This window comes from Pterocles gutturalis, unplaced genomic scaffold (genome assembly GCF_000699245.1).
Source record: "Pterocles gutturalis isolate BGI_N339 unplaced genomic scaffold, ASM69924v1 scaffold13476, whole genome shotgun sequence".
NCBI lineage: Eukaryota > Metazoa > Chordata > Aves > Pterocliformes > Pteroclidae > Pterocles > Pterocles gutturalis.
This window is the reverse complement of record NW_010105643.1, coordinates 2,047-19,784: the sequence shown is the minus strand read 5'-3', so window position 1 is coordinate 19,784 and position 17,738 is coordinate 2,047. Positions and strand designations below refer to the sequence as shown.

The window sequence follows — 17,738 nt, the reverse complement described above, 5'->3', positions numbered from 1 at the left end:
CTCCTATGGACCTGTCCCGGGACGGTTCGGTGCCGCCGCGGAGTCGGGCCGCGTTCTCTCAGGCTGTGGTGGGCTCAGCCGTCTGTGGAGGGCCGGTCTCGGAGGTTGCCTGTGGCTCTCCCGCGTCGTGAAGTTTGAGGTGGGAGGCGTTGCGGAGCGGGCTGGGCTGCTGCCTGGCTGTCCTCCGCCCGCGGCCGGCGAGAAGGAGCTCGGTGAAGGGACGTGCTGGTGCTGACGGTGGGAGTTGGTGCTCAGCCTCAGCCGGGCCGGGGAATGGCTGTGCCTCGAGCCGCCGGCTGTGCCTCACCTGCATTCTGCGGTGCTGGGGGCTCTGCTCGAGACAAAGTTCAGGTCCGTCCTAAGCCTGAGCCCGTCAGTGGGCTCAGAGTCTGAAGCTGTGATAGAACTAGATTTCTGTGTGGACCTGCAGCTTGGAAGCGCTGGAGATGTGAATGAGCCGTGCTAAACCTGAACTGTTAGGATGAGCTTCCTGTACACAAGACTGTACCAAAGAGAAATGCCACCTGTCAGTCAGGGTGTAATTTCTTCTGACACCTAGCAGCAGTGTCAGAGGGTTGGGTGTTGAGAGTCGGTATTGTGAGTTAGGAGAGTTGGCTTTTTAGTTCTCTGCAATGCCTAATGTATAAACTTAAGAGTATAAATGTGTTTTAGAGTGTTAGTTGAAAGTAGCAGTTTATTTTTTTCTGTAGCTGTGAGCAGTGCTGCTTTCTTTTTGTTATAGCATGAACTTCTAATCTGATTTTTAGTTTCTTAATGGTATGCGGTTTTATGGGTGTTATCAATAGAAAAATGTTGACATATCTTAAAATATATCTGCGAATTCCTCTGTTTCCTATCTGGGTACAGCCTCCTCTTCCCCCAAAGCCTTTTGATACTGTTGAACTTATTTGTGGTTTATAATCTGTTTCTTTCCTTAAAGCTAACTATATATAGTTGTAAAACATGTTTTTCTTCTGTCCTACAGTGCTTCACATGTAGTTGTCTCTCTCGTGAAAAACTATCCAAACTATCTGATTATAAATCTAGATAAGGTAAGTAGTTTGTTTTCTTTCTTGTTATGGAAAACTGTTTTAGATTATATTTAAGGCAGTCTATGGCATGTTGAAATTTATATAAAGTATTGTTATTTATTACATTTTTGTTTGACTATTGGTTTGTTCCTATGCAAAAAAAAAAATTCCTCTACTGTTCATGCTTACAGTCCTGTACCCACCACAAATAATTCTTTGCAAAAAAAAACCTCAAAGGAAGCTTTTGAAGTTCTAAACTTCTGTTTAAGAATTTTTGCAGTTAGGATATCTTTCAGAGCTTGTGTTTTTAAAGCTTTATCATGTCTGCTTGCAAGATAGCTTTTCTTTTGAAAGAAGTTTTTTATTTTGTTCTCAAACTTCTTAGTTAATTAGGTTGTATCTGAGTTAGCTTATTTACTTTCATGAAGCCTGCTTAATGATGTGTGGGTATTTCTCTTTAGCTCGACTACTGTGCAAGCTTGAAGAATCTTGAAACTGTCTCTGAGAAGGAAAACTACAAGTTTATCCAGGTGATAAAGCCTTCCCTTCTAGGAAACTTGACTTTTTACTGATTTTTGTGCCTTTGTATCAAGGTAATGTGGTCTCCAGAGCTCCCCAAACTAGAAGCCACTTCTTTCATTTATGGTGAAGTTGAAATTACTTCTGCTAATTCATTGTCAGTCATGAGTCAGTGTATGTTATGTGACAACGTACGTGACAATCACATGGACATGAAAGCATTTACTTCTTCTGTTTGCCTTATTAATAGACTTCATATTTCACTCACGAAGGTTGTGACAATATGCTGTATGTTCTGTCTTACATGGATTAGTCTTTTGAAAGTTGATATATTTTATTGTATAATAAATGTACAGAATTGGTAAAAGCCTGATTATGGAGATGAATGGTTTTAGGGATGATTGTTTCACTTTTGGTAGGTGTTATGGACAAGATAGATTCAGATTTGGCTCCTCCGTGCTTCTCTGATGATATCTTATATTTTACCCCTTCAAACACTTCAACTTGTCATATTCTGTGGTGTACAACACATTCTTTCTTGCTCTGTTAGCACTAGACATCAGACTATGTTCTTGCTTTTGCTGCTGTTGATGGTTTGTAGTTCATAGTCATTTTGGAACGGGGTCTCGTGGGAACATTCAAGGTATGCCTTTCCTTTTTAAAATTTTGGTAACTAGTTTACTATTTCCACAGTTTTGTCTTCAAACAGGAAATGGATTTAGATTTATTATTCAGATAAACATTCTGACTCCTGGGTTTGTATGCTGAGGTTCTTCCCTTCTATGAAAGTCAGTACTCATGCTCGTCTGTCTGACTAGCTGTGCTGCCTGAGGTTGCAGGGCATCAGAGAAACATATATAGGTTAATTTTGTGAAATGGCAGCTTTGTCAGAGGTAGTAGATGTAAGTTAAACGTATCTCTTAGGTTCAGGTAAGGTTGGGAATTGAACTTGTGCTCACCTGTTTAGTGACCCCCATGGCTGTTTTATTTTTGTGAACCTACCTCTTTATTTCATTAAGTGATTATCTCTGAGCTGTTGGGTAAAAGCGGCATGAGGGGAAAGGGTATGTCTACAAGCAAATGTACAGTTTCAGCATGCCCAAACTGGATTTTTGGTTATTTTACCTAATGTTTTTGATAGTTTCCAGCAGGTGATATGAAATGCTGTAGAAAAGCCACATTACCTGTATGTATATTAACATTTAGTTGCTGAGGGTAGCACTGAGTTCTAGAAGGCATCCTGCAAACAGCCAGATCCCTATGTGAATCAGGGGGATAGTAACAAGGAATGATGCAGCTATACTGCTTTTGAACTAGAGTAGGAATATATTCTCACAAAACTTACAACTTAATTCATTACAGCTCTTCAGTTTGGTGGTTTGTTTTTGTGGGTTTTTTACTGTAGGGAAGGAAGGTTGATCAGACCTTGTATGCAGCTGGTATGCAGCCAAGCAGTTTACACTGATAGGAAACAATGCACTGGAAGAAATAGTCTGGACAAGCCCTATGATTAGAACTGTAACACTATTGCTGGTCTAAGGAGGGAGCAGGATGGAAAAACGCTGTAGTGGTGTGTAGAAATGCATGTTTGCGTAAGAGGCTGTATGAAAGATACAGTTCTATAACAATTTCTGTTGTTGCTCAGCACAGATGTATTGAGTTTAAAAAACAATCAGTAATTCTAACCATTTAGTTCAAAGCAATGTATGAGCCTGAAGTATTTACTGGAGTGTGTCAGTTCAGTTCAGGGATGAGGAATAGGAAAATCAGTTCATATTCCTCCCACGAGGCTGTTGTTCAGAGTTGTTCCTTGAGAACTTCTTAAAACATAGATGCATTTGAACTGTTTTTAGTTAATTGGCTTGTTATTGAAAATACAAAAGTCTTCCTTCCTGAGACACCCCTTCTTCTCAAGTACTATCTTGTTTAAGTTGAGCCAGCAGATAAATGCCAAAAGCTTTTCCTCAGCTTGTATTTACCTTTAAAAGCTGCTGTTGCTTCTGTGTCAAACTAAAGAATGGCTTGTGTGTCAGTGCCTGACTTCTAAATATATGAATTAAAAAAAAAATAAAATTACTAGAACAAACAACAAAACCCCAAATCCTTGCAAGTCGTCCAGCCATCTATTTTGAGGGAAGTAGAAATCCACTTCATCTTTTACAATGCCACTAGGTGCCACTGTCTGTTAGCCAGACTCCAGTAACTCTTCTTTGGTGTTGGAACTTGTCATTTTAACTTTCAGCATTCAAGTGACACACTGTACTTGAGTTGCATATATTTTGCGGACAATGCTGTTTCTAATGTTAAATAGCAATATAAATCCTGACATAAGTTTTGTCGAGGCTGTTGCTCAAAATGTGTGGAATTTGTATCTAATGTTATTTTAGATATAGCATTGATACATTGCCTAAAATTCAGTTGGTAGTGCTATTTGTATCCTGTGCTTCCTTTGTAATGGTTTGTTATGTGGCGATTGGTACAAAATGAGAACTTACTGTTTTCTATCAAAAATAATTTGTTAATGATTTCATTTTTTCCTGTTTAGGGAGATATTTGTGAACCTGATTTTATAAAACAGCTCTTTGAAGCTGAAAAAATAGATATAGTCCTGCATTTTGCAGCTCGAACACATGTAGGTGAGCATTGTTACATATTTTGGTATTATTTTCCATGAGTATACTTGTTTGAGATATTTACTAATATTTTTTGCTGTTCCTCTTCATGTAAAACAAGGATACAGTTTTTCTCTACAGCCTACAGGATTCAAGGTCTGGTGGCTTTTGTAAGTTAACGGGGTTCACAGCCTTAACTTAAAAAGTGCTTCATCTGACTGTTGTCTGTTTTAATTGTCCATAAATGGTAGTGCCCTTTTTTTGCATTATATTTTCAAATTCCATCTAGACACACATGTAATTGACAGTTTATTGGTAGAGTCATGAAGACAGTGGAAAAAAGTTTGTACATAGTCTTAAGTTTTTACTTGATTGCATCCAACCTTGCAGGAAAAAACACAGTGTGGAAGCTAGAGGATTAGGCACAGCTCCCTTCAGAATCCTGCCTGGATACTAAAAAGAGAGAGAATGAATTACACTTAAGTGCCTATTTCAAATTACTGCTCTTCAGTCGTAATAAGAACTATCAGTAGTTAGTGAGAACTATCCCCACCATACTCCTTTCATCATGAGAAGAAATCCTTGAAGAGTTCTCCATGAAAATACTTCTCAAAATTGTCAGATTTGATAAGCCCAGAGTCATTAGGTCAGTGGGACAATTCTATGGATTAAAACAGATGCTAGTTAATTAACAGTGATAGTATATATTACTGTATTTTACATCTGTCTTTGAGTGATACTCTTCTTACTGAGCTTGGCCCTTCCTAGTGGAGAGGGGAAGTAGTTATGCTGCTACTTAAATAAAGTTAGATAATGCTATTTCAAATGGAACTGTCCATAGCCAACAAGCTTTCACTCCTGATTTTCCAGCCTCTTGTTGAGAGCAAGGATTTTATCTTCAAATAAGTGTAGCAAAATCATTATTAAAGGAAGACACTTTCTACCTGACAATCAAAGTACTAGTGATAAAGTCCCAGTCTATATTGCAGTCTCTAATATTCTGGTTCAATAGGAAGCCGTGTCTAGCCTAAATTTAAGTAGAATTGTCTTGATTTTTGTATGTAGATCTTTCATTTTGGCACGCTCTGGAATTCACCTATGTGAACGTTTATGGCACTAATGTACTGGTTGCTGCTGCACATGAAGCCAATGTAGAGAAGTTTATCTATGTCAGTACAGATGAAGTATATGGAGGTAGCACTGATGAGGTGAGTTTGAAGGTGTATGAGGGTTTTTCTAGCTTTACTTGCTTTTAATAGTGAAAACAAAATAAGTCTAACTTTTCTTGGCCTCTGTAAATGTATGACAGTTCTGACAATACTGGAACTTGTTAACAAGCTCAACAAAGCTAAGTGACAGAGTTGTCCTGAATTTTTTTGTAGCATCTTTTATATTGAATGTATATTACTGAAAGCAGTGAGATTGAGGTAATTAAAGACACATGAGTACTCCTCAGATTGTAGAAAAGGAATGTATTATACAAATTTTGCCTTGGAGCATTCATGAGACTTCAGTAATGCACACAGTATATTGTTGTTTCCCGCCCTCTCTCCCCCCAACCCCTTCCCCTGCCTTGACTGTGAACTTGACAGGAAGGGAACTGGTTTTATACTTTAGCTAAAATACTAACAGAATTGTAGGTACTGACAACTGGAACAGGAAACAGTTCTTATATTACTGGAAGAAATATGGAGATATTCTTGTTATCGTATGGAAATCTCTGTGATTCTTGCCAATTTATGCCTGACCTTAATTCAAGAAATGTAATTTAGCTCAGTAAAAAGACAAAATACGCGTGCTCGTCTTTCTAAAGACGTGACTAGTGGCCAGGGAGTCTTGTGCCATAATTCCTGAAAATACATTTCAGAAAAGTCCCATGCATTTTCTTATTGTTGCAACATCTTTGAGTTCCTTCAACACAGCTTCAATCTGCAGACTTTTATGATACCCAAGGATGTTGTTTTCCTGCATGTAGACCAGGGCTTTGTCTGAGCAACTTCAAGTGAACTTTTTTCCCTCTGGACCTTGAAAAGAGCACTTCCATTTGATCTGTTTTTTGTTCTCTTTATGAATCATAGTAGAAGTTCTTCAAGAGTGGGTTTTTTTTTTTTTTTTGGTGAGGGAGGAAGGTCAAAAAATAAATCAATGTCAATTAATTTCAGAGACAAAGATCAGACAAGAACAGTGAGTCTTTTAGTCATGTGTTAAGGTGATTGTTATGAATTGCACATCAGACAGTGCAGAATCCCTTCTTTCTTTGGTTCATTATTGTATTTTTTTTTCCCCCAAGTGAGAAGTAGATAGAAGTGGCGGGGTAGTCATGAGACTGTGTGTTCTGGACAAGGTCAGAATTGTTGAAGCCTTTGAGTTGAAGTTCTATTCTTCTTATAGAAATAAAGTTTACAGAAAAGGGAGAATGGGCTCCTTTCATTTAGGACTAAAAGGTCAATTTGCTAGCTGTGGTGCAATGGCACTTTGAGGCAGTATGAGTCTGAAAGGCTTGAGCCTCCCTGTGGCGACAGTGGTTATTTTACAAGATAAAAATCTAAGGACCTGCTACTGTGACATACTCTGCTAGAAGTATAAAAATATTACTGCTGGTATTGTGGCCACCTCCAGTGTCTGATCAATAGACTGTCTTTTGTTATTGGTCTTCTGCTGTAGGTGGAAGACTTTTTCAGACTGGTGTGCTTGGATATTTAGGGATTTTTATTTCCGTTACAACTGCAGCTTCTGTAACTTTAAGACTTAGCTGGGCAAAAGAAATTGAGTAACGCAAATTTTTCTTTTAATTTTAGGAATTTGATGAATCCTCACCAAAACGTCCAACAAATCCCTATGCCTCCTCTAAAGCAGCTGCAGAGTGTTTTGTTCAGTCTTATTGGGAAAGATACCAAGTAAGTTGATGCGCAAGCTTCAAAGACTCTGAAGCCCGTACTTGAATGTCTGTGTTACGTATATAAGAGAAAAATCAGTACTACTCCACACAGTGCCACCTCTTTTCTGGTTGCTAGTCGTGTAGTTTGGAGGTGTTGGAGGATGTCCACCACTAATTGGTGGAGACTGCAAGATGGTGGGGACAGGTCAAATGTTTTTAATTTTTGTGAAAATCTGAACTGTAATGTCTAAAAAATGTTCTTTGATAAAATCGTCAAAGAACATTAGCAATTTAAAAAGATGGTGTTAAGCTTGAAGGAAATTGTTTGTACAGAAGCAGAATATGTAAAATTCAAATTATATCAAGACTAATCTTATAGTGAAGGCAAAAAAAAGAATTAACCCTCTTCCCATTATTCAGATTTGTTTATGCAAAAATGTTTAAAATTTTGCGTACTTTAGTCTTTTGTTCTCAACATGTCCTTCTGCATTGTTGTTTTTGACATAAAGTTGACTTGAATAAGATGTTAATAACTGAAACATTTTCTTGGAGTAAGAAGTCGTAAGCCAGTCTTCAGTCAACCAGGTACATGCATGTAATGTCCTATGGTGGGTTTCGTAGCAAGCCTGAGAGATTACAAACATTTGTCACTTGTGCTTCTAACAGACTGAGAAGGCTGGAGACCCTTGTCTGACAGAAGTATGGATAGCTTAATTCATTAATGTTTGTAAGGGCATACAGATTTTTTGAATAAGCACTGTAGGTGTACCAGATTATTACTTATTGATCAGCAAGAAGCCTACAGATCTTGCTGTCATTTTCTTAATGTAGTCACATGTATGTTTAATGCTCTTAAGTTCCCAGTTGTTATCACACGGAGCAGTAATGTTTATGGACCACACCAGTATCCAGAAAAAGTAAGTTAAACCTATGCTTTACTTTGAGCTTCAGTATGCCATAATTCAGGGTTGCAGTGATGTTTCTTTTTTCCCATAAGAATGGACAGACTTTTGAAAAAGCAGGTGTATTTGTCCACACTTACATATGATTATATATTTTGATCTCACACTAACGTGTCTTGCCATCAACAAGATTAACATGTTTTTTGGTTGTCAGTAGAGCATCAATCACAGATTTCTAGTTATTTACATGACTTTTACTACAATGACTTGAGAATACTTTGAGAAGCTTAACGTGACCCAGCAATGTGCTCTCGCAGCCCAGAAAGCCAACCGTGTCCTGGGCTGCATCAAATGAGTTGTGACCAGCAGGTTGAAGGAGGTGATTCTCCCCCTCAGTTTTTGTGAAACCCCACCTGAAGTACTGCATCCAGCACTGGAGTCCGCAGCACAGGAAGGACATGTACTTGTTGGAGCGAGTCCACAGGAAGGCCACAAAAATAAGAGGGCTGGAGCACCTCCCGTATGAGGACAGGCTGAGAGAGTTGGGGTTGTTCAGCCTGGAGAAGAGAAGGCTCCAGGTAGACCTTAGAGCAGCCTTCCAGTACTTCAAGGGGGATACAGAAGAAATGGGGAGGGACTCTTAATCAGGGAGTGTAGTGATAAGATGAGTGGTAATGGTTTTAAGCTGAAAGAGGGTCCATTTAGATTAGCTATTAGGAAGAAATATTTTAATATGAGGGTGGTGAGGCACTGGAACAGGTTGCCCAGGGAAGTTGTTGATGCCCTGTCCGTGGAGGTGTTCAAGGCCAGGTTGGATGAGGCTTTGAGCAGCGTTGTGTAGTGGAAGGTGTCCCTGCCCATGGCGGGAGGGGTTGGAACTTGATGATCTTGAATGTCCCTTCCAACCCAAACCATTCTATGATTCTGTGACTTTTTGTAACTTTTCTGTTTTTTGAAGGATATTTAATTGCCCTATGTCTGACAGGGTTCCCCAACAATTTACATTAGCTCACATGTCATGTGCTCTTATTAGGAATGTTTAATAACTAAGGTAAACATTTCAAAAAGTAAATTGTGAGAGAGCAGTATGTCTGGTATAGACAGAAATGTTCCAACCTGTATAGAAAATAAATAAGATGAAGCTATAGCAATGGGATATATGGTGAGAAGTAGTGCAAAGAGACTTGTTCTTTGTGTGTGTCCATACATGCCCTGTGGGGTAACTATTTTAAATAGTTGCTAGTTGAGAGAGTTGCCTTTCTAGGCAATACCAAGATCTGCTATGCTAGTAAGTGGAAATACACTGATGGAATGATAGTGATAATCACATGTACTCTTTGGAGTCTGGAGCTTGTGTGAAATGTCGCTATATTTTGCAGTTCTAGTGAGATATGTTTTTAATTTGAATCGCTTTAATGCATTGGAGTTTTTTATCAAATTTATTTTTCCCTCTGTTATTACAGGTGGATAAGCAGTGGTTTTTGAAATATTTTTTTCACTGATCTGTGGCTTGGGAAATGTCTGGCTACAGGCTGCATGATGTTGGGAGCGTATTTGGGGGATGTATCACTATTTACTTGCTTTCAGCTTATATATATTCTTCCTCAGGTATCCACAGTACTAGGCTAGATGGATCTTTAGTTTTACCTGGTATGTCTGCTCCTATGTTTAGGGGAGTAAGTTAAATTAAAGTTAAAATAATTGGAATAGCTTTGTAATGGCTTTAGTTTAAAAACTTTAGTAGCAGGGCCATCTGTTCTGAAGTTTCTGGGACATTATGAATGGATCTAAACTTGTAGCTGAACATAATATTGTAAATCTTTATGCTTCAAGCTAGTGACTTGATCTGTGTTTACTTATCTTGAAATTCTCTATTGGTTCTCTTTCAAATTTAACTATTTTAATTACTTATTTTAATGACTTTTTTGACTATAGATGTGCTGCAACTTGCTGGATGTTTAAACTGTGTTCTAAACTGTTTGCAGTAGTCATCCCTAGTTCAACTCTAGTGCACTTCTGTGTGCAAAAAGTAATGGTACCATTTTGTTTTATGAAAATATTACGTTTGTAACCACTGGTTTGTAATGGTTGACCAGAAGGAGAGGCTTTACAGCACAATAGAGGCATCTACTCTTAAAAAAAACCAAACCAAAACAAAACAATAAAATCCTAGCAGTTTCTAGGCTTGATGCATTCTTTGATTAGATTTAAGAAAATTTAGAAGTATTTAAAGGGTTTTACTAAAATTGTTTATGATATTTACTGGTGAAGCCCTATGGTTTTTGCAGAATAACAGCTTCTAAAATAGTGGAGTAATGTTTTCTTTGTTCAATTCCTTAGGTTATTCCAAAGTTTATATCTTTGTTGCAACAAAACAGAAAATGGTATGTAATTTGCTTTTTTGTTTGTGGTATTTGTGCTGTAAACCTGTAAGTCAGCTACTTAAAGTACCTTCAGGTACTAACAGCACAACTGCTTAAAACACAGTCTAATAAATTGAATGCTTCTAGTTAAGTATTAATGAACATTTCTTGCCTTTTCCTGGTTTTAAGCTGTATTCATGGTTCTGGACTTCAAAGAAGGAATTTCCTTTATGCAGCTGATGTGGTAGAAGCATTCCTTACTGTCCTGAAGGAGGGGAAGCCAGGTGAAATTTATAACATTGGAACTAACTTTGAGATGTCCATTTCCCAGCTTGCTAAGGAGTTAATCCATTTAGTGAGTAGACAGTTATAATGCTTTTCTTTACCAGTCATTGCACGTATAAACAATTCTACTGTAAACCTTTTGTAGCTCTGAGAGAGCTGAGGCTTGCGGTGGGTCTTACAGGATAGTCATAGCAGAACGATGTGCTACCCTTGCTGTGGCAGCTGTACTGTGTAAGTTTGCAGTACAGGCTAGTGTGTGTTGCACTGTGTCAGATATCCTGACTCGACATAATTGGCGTAATTATTAAATGCCATTCAGTAGGTTTTTTTCATGCTGTCTGCTTCAGTTTTGATCTGAGAATGTGGCGTTATTAAAATATAACAATTTGATTATGAATGGTTAGGTAGTGCTTGGAGAAACTTTGGCATTGTTCTAGATATTTTTTATAATTTCAGTAGCTTGAAAACTCAGTTTAGACAAAAGACTCTTTCTGTTTGTGGTTTGTTTTGTGTTTTTTTTTTTTTTAAACAAACTTCAATCTTGCTAAAAACAATCAATTTTTAAATGTATATTAAGACAGTGCAAGATGTGTGAGGGTGATTTTTCTGTTTTTGATAGATAAAGAAGACCAGTTCAGAATCGGAAATGGAGTACTGGATGGATTATGTCAAAGACAGGTAAGAAAATGGTGAAGCACTTGCAGGATAGCTTTATCCTGAGGGTTTCTGGGTCTCTTGCCAAATAGTTTTTTGTGAAAGTGTTTCTGCTCTGCAGGAGGGAAAATTTTTTGAAGGAGTAAGAGCTGTTTTGCTTGGTTTTTTTTTTTTTTTTTTGGCTAGTGGATTTGACATCTATGATTTGTACAGAACACTGCATGAAAGTGTGATCTTAATTTCCAAATCCACAGGAATTCCATTTATTTGGATCATTAGGTCAGACTATGTCTTAAAGGGGAATGTGTAATACTAGTCTGTCTGTTTCCAAACTTCCTTCAAACTTCACTACTGAAGTCTGCTCTGTGGAAAGGACAGGCTTTACACAGCAGCTATGTTTTCTTAAGGGTAGTTTGGACAGTTTATTCAGTACTTTGTGTTCAGCATCACTTGAGTGAGATAAATCCCATCATCTCACATTTAGCTTTAGTATTTTGACATTAGTATGACTAGTTCAGACTTAGATGTGCTTTATAGGTAAGACCCACTCTCTGCAGGCGGAAATATGCACCTGTGGACTGTAGTTAATTTTAGATTCCTATCGTAGCCTGAAATGGCCATCTCAAAAGTAGATACAAAACTCTGAGGTGCCAAAGTAAGGGCGATGCCAAAAATGGATAGCATTTTAAAATATGCTTTTGCTGTGTGTTTGCATCCTTAATTTCAGGCTTGGTTTGGCTCTGTTCTCTTCTCTCCATTTATTTTCTGCAGTAATAATGAGTCTCTGCTTACTTTAGGTATCATTCTCTTTCTCCAGAGTGATTAGAAATGACATATTTGCTGGTAGCAGTTAAGTGTTATTGTGGCCTTTAGAATTCTCACTTTCTGATCACATTTGGATTGTTATCATGGCAATTGAAGTGTCTTCAAATGTACTAATTTTTGTTTTTGAAAGGAAGCGTTCTTCAGAATCCTATCTGAGCGTATCACAGGACTTTGAACAAATTGCCTTTGGCTCACATGATGTGAGTGTTCAGTAGGTCTTGGTATAATTCAGATTGAGATGTTTCTTCATGTGTATTGGGTCCTGTCTACTAATGCTTAAACACAAGCGGGCTTGGGAAAACTAACTGCCTAGGAATACATATTTCAAAGAATAGTGAGGCTGAATAAAAGATTCTTAAGATACCTAACTAGTGATTATTTAATTCTACAGTGAGTGACTTAAAGGTCATGGGGGTTATTTGCCGTGGAAAAATTAGTCCTGCTTCTGCTTGGACTAGCATGTTTTAATAACAGTGATAAGTACCTGGTTTCTCTCTGCACATGTAGCTTAACTATTCAGTATGCTAGTACCAGTAATGCAGAAATGCTAGACTAGACTACCTAACTGTTAGATTATGGAATTGGAAATTTCTGCCATGTTTAAATGTAGTTAATCTCTTTTCTGTATTGAAACTTGCAGCCTGGGATTCTATGTATTCGGTATTACTAAGTTTGTGCAGCTAATGAAGCACTGTAATGACAATGCTTTGGAAGTCTATGTGTTTCAGATCTGAAGTGTGTAAAAACTTGTGGGCTTGCAGGATGAAAAATGTGAATGCTGATGTTGGAAAACACTGGCTTGCATTGCATTAGTGGTGATTTGAGTTTTGCATTCATTTTTGTGCCAGTAAGATATTGATTCATATTTATTGTGGTCAATTCCAAGTCTTTGACTGTACAAACTGAACTGTATTGTGTAGCTGTGTTTTTTTGAAAGCAAAACTTTCAACTGCTGTGGTTTTTTTTTTTGAAAGCAATATAATCTTCATGTTGATGGGCGTTTTCAAAATGGAAACATACCTAATGTTAGTTTGAAGACAATGTGAGGTACTGCACCTCTAATTAATGAAAAATTCTAATCAAATTGTTTTCTGTGTACCTTTTATACTTCATCAGACCTACCAATGACCTAAGATACCCAATGAATTCAGAAAAAATGCATAACTTAGGATGGAGTCCTAAAGTGCCTTGGAAAGAAGGAATAAAGAAAACAAGTAGGACTGAGCCTTTTACACTAACTGATTTAGAAGTGATGGGAAGAAGGGAAGGGGGGGGAAATGGATATATAGGTTAGTTAATGAGAAGCTCAAGAGAATGAATTTAACGTTAATTTTACATAAAATCGACTGCTTTTTAAATAGTGAATTTACCTGATTTAAGAAGAAATAAATTAATCACAATGAAGTAGCATCAGTTACTAGAATTAGTTACTTTTAAAGGCTAGAATAAGTCTTGCATAAAGAGTTGATAAAATCTAAACTAAATTTGTTAATATTATAGGTTCAAATTTTTCATAATGAACTATTAGCATGTAGTTAGTCTTATGATATCTGTGGAATATTTTAATTTCCTTGTTATTTCTGGTCACTTGACTCATCAACATTCTTTTCATACTAGTTGAATGGTACAAAGAAAACTTTCACAACTGGAAAAACTCAGAGGAAGCTTTGGAGCCCTTCCCTGTGACAGAGCCGTTTGCACAGCTCAGTGGTCCGTAGAGTGTCAGAGAATGTGAAGAAGTTAATTCTACCTCATACAGTCTTTTCTTTGAAGCCTGCAATCAAGTGGCCTCACTGAACTCTTAATGTATTCAAGATATATGGACCATGATGAATACAGAACTCCAGTACGGCACGACTTTGGAAGGGTTTCAACACTTTGAGTTGAACCTGTTAATTTCAGCTTTTGGTGCAATATTATATTCTCACTAGGTATTGATTTTAAAGAACTGTACAGGGTGAAGAATATTTATAATGCTGTAAATTAGTGTACCTGATGTTAAATCCGCCTTATTAATTTAGAATAATTAATTGTGATTACAGCTTTTGGGACTTGCAATGAAATTTGTTTTAGTTCTGGAATCATTCATTTGTATTAATCTGTTTTTACACTGTAATGTATTATTTTTGTCACTTTAAAGAGTTGAATTTTATTTTTAATCAAGGAGAAAACTGCTATATTTTCTGGAGAGGATTAATCAGTTGATAAAAGCTAGATACAGCACCCATATGGTTCAGTCCTTTTCTCTGTTGGTGCACTATTACCTTCTGTAGATGACTGATTAAACTGTTACCTACTCTATGACTTCAAATGCTGTTTTTTAAGGGGTATGGGGGGAAAGGTGTCAAGAAATAGCAGGTGTTCTCGCAGAGATTTCCAAGAGCATTTTCTTAAATTGTGCTCTTTTTTAGATGTCATCTTTTTAGTATATTACTGTGTTTTACATGTTAGCTTATTTTTCTTAACTAACTGTAACAAACTTGAAATACTGTAACACATTTAGCATTCCATTGATGCTATTTCCTGTGATGTGAGGAGATATTTATGGAGAAAAATTTTAAATGCTTCTTTTCCTGCGAATTGTGGGTTGGCACACCTTATTCAACACAGTGTTTCACAAATTTTTTTGGTGACAAACATTTTAAAGATGAGACAATATTTGAGTTTTGATGTAAAGTTTGGGAGGAAACTTCAAATCTAGAAATATGTCAATTACTCTTCTTCAAAGCTGATTTAGTAATAAAAGTTACTGTGTAACTACCTTCTCTTAAGTAAACACGTTGAAAAAGTAGATGGTGGGGTTTTTTATATTTGTTAATTTTTTCAGAATATGGGAAGAACTATCTTCACTTTTTTGGCTTTGAGGTGGCAGGCATAGGAGGGGAAAACTCTTATTGTTTTTATCACTTTTAATTCTCTACTTGGCCCAGTCCCAGACCCTTCTATTGCCCCTGGGTAGAGCTGCAGAAGCATAGGGCTGTGTTGCTGTTTTGTACTGGGAAATTGCTACAACTTCTCAAGCCTCTCAGGAACTGGGACTTAACTCTCAAAACATAAGTATGTGCAGAAGTCCTTTCCTTGTCACCCTGCGTGCAGGAAGAGTGGAGCTTGGGCGTTTGCCTTAGCTTTGCCCCTGCTAGAATTTTGGTAGTAACTGAATCCATAACTGACCCAGATAACCTACAGGTAGTGGTGCCTTTGGACCCACAGTACTCCCAACTTCATCACACCTCTTATGTGTTGCACAGTGCTGTTGATAAAATGCTACTTTTGGTTAGTAAGAATCACCTTAAAAGAAAGCTAAACAGTAAGGTTCTCGGCTTACCTTAGCACCAAGGATGTGTTTTAAAGTCTGTGAATGTTATTGAAGGTGAGTTTTTTGTGACAAAGTGGGATAATAATGCTGTGCTAGACTGGCGTTGCACTTGTATTTTTTGTTTTCTGATGGTTGAGTTGGTAGTCAAAACATGCATTCAGGAAGGATGGAAATTACAGGACCTAATATGTCCTACTCTGTTAGAACATTTGGTTTACCAGATATTTAAGGTTAAGCTTCTACCAATGAATTGCTTAAATTTCATTGCCAAACACATGTTGCTGGTAACATTCAAATATTTTCTTCATTTTTATATTTTCTTAAGATACAGCTTCCTTACAGTATGCAGAGAGTTACTTATCTTAACTGTTTTGTATTTTACAAAAGTCAACACCAGAAATAGCTGAAATACTGCAAAGATGTGTGTTAGCTGTTTTTAATTCTTATTGTGGCAGCTGCTCTGGGTGAGCTGCCTGAAAGTACGTATCTTTCACATCTTTATGCTGGAATACTGGTTATGTGTTGTCTTTAATTTTAGGAATAGAGATTGTAGATTATTAAATTATTGTTTTAAACTGTGCAAATAGGTACTGTGTCTTTGGAACGTTAAATACCAGTTACTTTGTGAAATTGTTACCAGATCAGAAATTCATAGAAGAAAGGAGTAGGGTGAAAATGGTTTGTTTGAATAGATCTTTTGAAAGTTGTTTTGAATGTTTAGATGCTGAAGATGCAAGCTTTGATGTTTATGTGACTGTCTGAACAAGTGATATTACTGGAAGTGGATTTTTCAAAAGGGCCTATTAATTTTTAGTGTAAACAGTTCTAGTTCAAGTGTTTTCGAATATTTAATCCTTCCAAGTGATTGAAATGTTTTGGCTTGGTGTTCCTACTTTTATTTTTATATGTATATGTATATATATACATACAAATATATATATGCACAATTTAAGAATATATATAAAATATATAATTAAAAATTTAATCTCGGAGGCTTTTGCTTTAAGCTACTTTGATGCTGTAGATCCGGTTGCCTTAGCAGGTGAGTGCTATGGTAGGAGCATTTCTTTTACAAGGATAAGTCTTCTTACTGTTAAAGAAAACAGCTTATTTTGTTATTAACTTGGCTTCTGTAGGAAGAAAATGACAAAGGATCAGCTAGTGAATTGTTAATGTGGAGAAATGCAATGCTTTTAAGTTTTAAATCTCACTGTTTTCACGTGGAAGGTACGAGGACTCGTTTCTGCAGAATGCAAAGGTAGTGATGTAAAATACTGTGAACACATCAGTCTTTCAGTCTGCTTTTCTCAAGGTTTGTGTCACATAACAAATGGAGGTTACACAATTAAGAAAATAAATGGAGTAAATGTGTATGTCACTTAAATTGCTAACTCTTTCTAAAGGAGAAGGGCAGCTGTTTGGCACAGGGTTTCTATCCAGCTTCCATCATGGATGAGAGGCTCACACTTAGGAAATTATTTGGGGAGAGCTGTCAGTTCTGCATCTCTTTTTGGGGTTACTGTTGTGGGTTGGATCAGACCTTCAGGAAGCAGCTTCTGAAATCTGTTATGCATTGGGGAAAGCTTTCATTGCTACCCCATTAGCTTGATTAGCTTGGTCTACCAAGCCTGCCGTTCAGCACATCCATTGCAAGCAGCAAGTGAAGGAATTTGGAATATGGTGAGATGGGCAGCTGAGGCAGAGCTGTCTGCTGTCCACCTGCCTTGCGAGTTGTGGACTGTGGGGCCTTTGTGTGTATGCATTGGTTCCAGTTTGTGAGGTGGAGATAAACCTTAGTTTCTCCAAGGCTTTCTCTGGTCTGACCTTGGCGCTTGCTTGGTTATGTTTGTATGCTGCTTGGCACTAAGGGCTCCCAGCTCTGGTTGAGGCTGGTTTACATTGTCATAATACGACAGACTAGAAAAGAGTTTTTGTTTGTCCACCTCTAGATACAAGAAGAAGGTTGTAGGTGAAAAAAATGGTGTGTTGTTGTTTGTTTGTTTGTGTGGGTTTTTTTCTTTTTTTTTTTTTTGGTTTTGGTTTTTTTTCTCCTCCAAGACCTATTTTGGAGGGGTACGAAATAGAGAGCATTTGGTTTCCCATTAGGAGACAGTTGTGAATAGCTTTGGCTGGATGTGGAATGCTCCATTTTGCTAAAACTCTGTTCTTATGCTCTGTAAATAGAATAACCTCTTAGTCCATAGTAACTCTGATTTTTGTCATAATGTATGAAAACACTAAGGCCAATAGTGTTTTGACTTCTATGCATGTCATCACACATTTGGAATTTATCTACAGCAAAGATCACAAGATTATGTTAGCTGCATCAGTAGGAGACACGCTCATTAAGTGA

The 17,738-nt window shown here is 37.4% G+C and overlaps 1 protein-coding gene across 1 annotated transcript; it reads left to right on the top strand.

Moving 5' to 3' along the window:
- Positions 1–273: 273 nt before the first annotated feature.
- On the top strand, positions 274–14,088 carry TGDS (TDP-glucose 4,6-dehydratase). Its single transcript, XM_010087479.1, has 12 exons — positions 274–380; positions 986–1,052; positions 1,493–1,561; positions 4,096–4,186; positions 5,228–5,370; positions 6,961–7,059; positions 7,898–7,957; positions 10,283–10,326; positions 10,495–10,660; positions 11,210–11,268; positions 13,186–13,283; positions 13,687–14,088. Exons 1-12 carry the CDS (start codon positions 274–276, stop codon positions 13,785–13,787), a joined length of 1,104 nt encoding a protein of 367 aa, XP_010085781.1. The 3' UTR covers positions 13,788–14,088.
- Positions 14,089–17,738: the final 3,650 nt, after the last annotated feature.

What these genes read in the sequence shown, in the direction of transcription:
- TGDS (XM_010087479.1), top strand. Translation starts at nt 274, where the DNA reads ATGGCTGTGCCTCGAGCCGCCGGCTGTGCCTCACCTGCATTCTGCGGT. An exon ending in AAGCCTGAGCCCGTCAGTGG is followed by an intron (nt 381 to 985) that starts GCTCAGAGTCTG and finishes TCTGTCCTACAG; the next exon opens with TGCTTCACATGTAGTTGTCT. An exon ending in AAAACTACAAGTTTATCCAG is followed by an intron (nt 1,562 to 4,095) that starts GTGATAAAGCCT and finishes TTTCCTGTTTAG; the next exon opens with GGAGATATTTGTGAACCTGA.